Here is a 5,121-nt window from a genome sequence, read left to right as displayed (position 1 = left end):
ATGTGCATAAATGCCCTCCGATTCCAGGCCAGAAACTAGGGAGTGCTAAAACATGTCTCCTTGCTCAGCTCGCAGACAGCTTGGGCCAAGGCTAGCCCACCCACCCTACAAAAGGGAGGGGGTGAACAAGAGAAGAGGTTTGCATGGGATGCTCAGAGGCCAAGTTCACTTGAATCTGGAGGTGATCTGGGTCAGAAGTTCAATAAACCAATTTAGTCTAAAAATCAATTAAGCCTGATACTATATTCATCCAGATTTATCTTAAACCGGTTTCAGCCATTTTGAAAGCAGTTCATCTTCATTGATTATCTGATAAACTGTTGCATTACAGCAGTGGTCTCCAAACTTTCTAAAAAGTGAAATCACATTTTGAAGTAAAGGGCAATTCAGGATCTACAGTGCCCCCTCCACCCAGCATGTCAGTCTGGGAGATGACTGTGGGAGCGGGGGCTGATCAAGGTCCCCCACAGCAAGGGAGGGAGTGGGTCAGGGGCGAGCAGGACCAGATAGGCTGGGCTGGGGGAGGGTCAGAGCCTGGGCAAATCATCTAGGCGCATGGGGGGCTCCTGCCACTGCACACACCATGGCAGAGGCCCAGGGTGCATGGCCCCCAGCCCCCAATCTGTGCATGGGGGAGGTGGCTGCCGCTGCACACTGGGTTTGTACCCCAAGCTGCACCAGGGCGTGGGACTCAAAACCCAGCATGCAGCAGCAGCTGCCTTACCTTGGCCCACAGATGGGAGGGGCCATGTGGCCCCCAGGCCCCCGCCAGGGTATGTGCAGCAGAGGTCCCCCCACACACCTGGGTTCCGTCTCTCCCGACCCAGCCTGGAAGCAGGGGGCACAGCTCAACTGAGCCATGTGCATCCCCCTGCTCCTATGTCCTGTTACTCCTGGACTGTCCCACCACTCCTGATCTCAGAGCCCCTGACGACAGTTGATCCAAGTCTGGGAAGGCTAGCCCCTCCAGACTCAGACTGTCAGGTGTTCCCCCATCAACCAGGCAATTGGGATAGACCAGTTGGTGACCACTGCATTACAGATTTGAACCAGTTTCCAATCACTTACACTGGTTTGTGCCCAATTTCTGTCCCTATTCCAGGAGGGAAAGGTAACTTGACTGGGAACAAGGAAATGAATAAGTTGTTCAGGAGTCTTCAAAAGGAGAAAGGGGATACCACTATCAGTTAAGATTGGTTATGTTTGGATAAGTCTTTGTAAAATTTAATATATTACAACAGTTTGTCCTCAATTAAAAGACAAGCTATTATCTATTTTAAGTTAAATCTGATCTGACATGTTTAGTTCAAACAATTTACTCTTCAGCTTTTAGCCATAAACACTGTAGCTGTTCACCAACAATTTTTGATTTCTGAATGCCACTTTGTAAGCAACAGGACAGCAAGTTAACACCATAAATACTATACCACTATACTAACACCATAAATATGGTAACCTAGACAAAAAGTCATAGTGCCCCTTCTGTCAACAAGCTGATGGGTTCAGGTTCCCCAGTACTGCAATGGAACAAAAAGGGTGGGGCATATGCAAAGTGTACACCAGGCATTTTTTCCTTTTTTATCCTTCTCTCTGTATGGTACTTTTGGGTGAAGAAATACTCCATTTTGAATCCACTGCTGTCAAAGTTTCCCAGGGTGAAAGGTTTTCAAATGAACCTCTCAGTTGGATCTCCAACAGTTGAAGTCTGCAGATCTAGTCTTAGAATGGTTCAACTAGAATTCAACTCAAAAGGATAGCAAGCCTGACCTCAGCATCCCCTATGGAGATATGCACTTATTAACTTAAAAAGCTGATTTAAATCAAAACTTTTCACCACATATGGAAAAGTAGCAAGTAAAGAAAGTGGGCGTTTTGTTTGTTCTTTAAAAAAAAAAGTCAATATAAAAAAAATTTTACACCCCAGCAAACATTTATATAAAAGTCACACCACAGAACACAGCAGATAAAAACCATTCGTCTATATCCATCTTCCATTTTTTATTTTCTTTAGTTCTTGTTTATTTTTAAATCATTTAACAACCAACTTATTTTTGCTAAGGCCCAGATCAGTGACTCTTGGACATCAGTAAATCATGCAGCATTTGGCTACATCAAGATTTTGGTTTGCAACTCAAAGGGTTAGGAAGTCTGGATACCTCTGAACTAGGTTACCTCAAATTGCTACTATATTTTTGGAAGTTAAAGGCATTTATTCCATTAATAGTTATAACAGGTAACCATTTATTACCCTTTTGTGCCAGCAGATTTGTTTTTTAACATTAACTTAAATCACACAAGTTAAATTTAATATTGGTAAGTTAGAATCAAGAAAATGGTAGTCAAAAAAAGTACTGAACAGTCTCTGTAAAGGTGGTGGAGACTTACTGTGTAGGTGATCGCTGCCAACATACCAATCAAGGTCAAGGAACTAATGGAAAACGAAAGAGCAGCCAGGCCATCTGCAACATGAGAGCAGAGAAAACCCGCTTAAAAATCATATGCAAGGTAATACATTTCTGCAGCCACAGTGGATTTATTCTGTTTAAGTCAAGGCTTTAAAATAAAATAAAGTTTAAAAATAAAAATAAAAGCTTAAACAAATCAAGTAATTTGACTTCAGACAAAACACATTAGAACTGCATTTGCTTAACTAGAGCAGTAGTTCTCAACCTTTGTACCAGGGATCCATTTGTAAACAATCACCAGTCCCGACCCAGTGCCTCCCACCCCCAGACCTCCAGTGTGTTAGGCAGGAGGGGGCCCCCATGCAGCTGCTTGCAGGCTGGAACTCTGCCAGCTTCCAAGGGAAAAGGCAGTTTCCCACATTTTTCTTCCTTGAAAGAAAAAACAAATAACTACACCAACAAAAAAAACCCTACACTGTAAAGTTTGTTCACAACCCTTTCATACATTCTTGCAATTCATTTTTGCATCACAACACACTGAACTAAAGAACCAGCATGCAAGGCAATCCAAGTGAAGCTTATATAAACCATGTCTTTCAAAAAAGAAAAAAAAAAAAAAGATGTCATATCTGTGCTCCTATAAAAAAATTGCTATAAAAACCATTTAATCTACCTTTAGAAGCTTTTCCCCAGACTGATACTGCAGTGCCCCCCGCCAAACAAAAACAAAAAGAAAAAACATGAGCCCCCTAATCCCCTGTCCAAATCACACACACACACACAGGGTGGCCCTGTGGTATAAGGTATAAAAACCCCACAAAACAAGTCTCTGCCTCAAAGAGCTTATATTAAAAACAACTGATGGAGCAAGAGTTAAGTAACAATACCCAGCAATAAATAAATATTTAGCAAACATCAGACAGAATCACATTCAGTAAGTCTACATCCTTTATTCATTACATTTTTTCCAAGAAATCACAATTTGGATAAAGCCCAACATGAAAAAACAAAATGGCTGTCACTTAAAGTAAGATTGGACAGTGTTCAAAAAATTAAATAAACTTCCAACCCGAGACCCAGTATCTTTTCTGCTGTATAAAATTTTGGCCAGAAAAAAGGCAATAGATTTGGACCAACTAACTGGAAGACGCCCTTTGTTTTTCCACAGTCTCAGTCTGTCATCTTCCCTCAATTACCTTTGCTCTAGATCGAGCACGCCCTAAGAGGAAATATTACACACCTCGGGCTTAGATACCAAATCACTGCTTATGAGTTTTTAGTTTACACAAGCATTTCACTTTAGATTATGAAGTTATGTTTCATAAACTCGCCTTTTCATGGAACGGAATCTCATTCCACAAAAAATATGCTCATTCAAAATGTTTCTCTTGTTATTACCTGGATCCTTAACAATAGGAACTTACTATATTCTTTTCACAGAAGAACACACACACTTCTCCTAAAAGCAGAGTTGACACTAATGTCCTACACCAAAATATTGTGCATCTCTGGACAGAATTCTTGGTGAAGTAAATTATGGATGGGCATGCCCTGTATTCAATCCACAGTAAATTCACTTTCATCATCTTCCAATTGCTAGGGATTACTTGAATACAGAATAAATATTAATGAATGCCAACCAGAAACTCTACTGGCCAGGTCAGAAAGCAACTGCAGCAGACTCAGTCTCACTTGTTAAAAAGGGAAGCAGGAAGTCAATTCGGACAATGCCTCACTAAACCCAAAACTATGTAAGATACCTTACTTTTGAGGCACCAGAACCCATGGCAGCTCCATTCTCTCCTCTTAAGTGAGCTCAGAGCTGAACTACCAGGAGAAGCCAAACTCAGGCAGCTGGGAAGAATTGAAACTGAAGCAGCAACCAGATTCCAAAAGAGTTTCATCAATTTATCATACACGCCACCCCAAAAAACAAAAGCCAAATACCAATGCTCCCTTTATTTTCATCTCTTACTGGTTAGTCCCCTTCCACAATACTGCATGAGAGGGGAAAAAACAGTTTCCAAATATTTTGCTCATTATATTGCTTCCTTCCAATGTATTGCTTTAAAAGTTTGGATTATAAGCTCTTTCCAAAGAACGCCTCTCCAAAGTGCCTGGTACAATGGGGTACTGATCCCATCTTTACAAAGATGCACAATCTTATACCATTTGAAGGCTATTCTCCAAAAGCTAAGTTTGGCTTTAAGAGTTACATTACAGTAACTAAGAATGCAAGCCAGTACAGTAACTAAGACCCCTGAAGCGTTCTGCATCATTTAAAAACTTACAGCTTTTAAAAGTGTAAGGACTTTAAAAAGTATATAGATAGTCCCGTTCAATTCAGTTTTCAGTACTTTTGTGCCAGTACAGTTTAAGTAACAGTTACTGCTTAACTTAGGTAATGGATAAGAACAAAATGCCTTTTACGTGTCAGTTCCTCTCTTGACAGCCTTATGGAATTCTATTTGCTTGCTGGCAGTCATCCATTCTCTGGATGAATCTCTCTTGGCTACATCTTCAGGTAAATTAAAGATATCTTCCCTTGTACTTTATACAAGCTTCTCATAGAAGCATGAGGGACTCCATACCTCCTTTTGGTACCTGGCAAAAAAGAGCCTTGCGAGTTTAAGATTATATATTCCTCTTCTTCCAATCTTCATTACTAGACCAAAATGCCACATGCTCCTGTAGCTTGTCACTGTAAGAAACCGAA

At 40.9% G+C, this 5,121-nt stretch overlaps 1 protein-coding gene across 2 annotated transcripts in view; it reads right to left on the bottom strand.

Moving 5' to 3' along the window:
• The window catches only part of LMBRD1 (LMBR1 domain containing 1), a 271,625-nt gene that overhangs the window by 161,981 nt on the left and 104,523 nt on the right, over nucleotides 1–5,121 (bottom strand). For both annotated transcript variants that reach the window (XM_019520503.1, XM_019520504.1), the window contains exon 7: nucleotides 2,386–2,459. In XM_019520503.1, the coding sequence (XP_019376048.1) occupies nucleotides 2,386–2,459 (74 nt within the window). The remainder of the gene's footprint in view (nucleotides 1–2,385; nucleotides 2,460–5,121) is intronic.

The sequence above is a fragment of the Gavialis gangeticus genome, unplaced genomic scaffold, assembly GCF_001723915.1.
Source record: "Gavialis gangeticus isolate Ggan-Ray unplaced genomic scaffold, GavGan_comp1, whole genome shotgun sequence".
In the NCBI taxonomy this organism is placed as follows: domain Eukaryota; kingdom Metazoa; phylum Chordata; order Crocodylia; family Gavialidae; genus Gavialis; species Gavialis gangeticus.
This window is presented reverse-complemented; position numbering and strand designations above follow the sequence as displayed.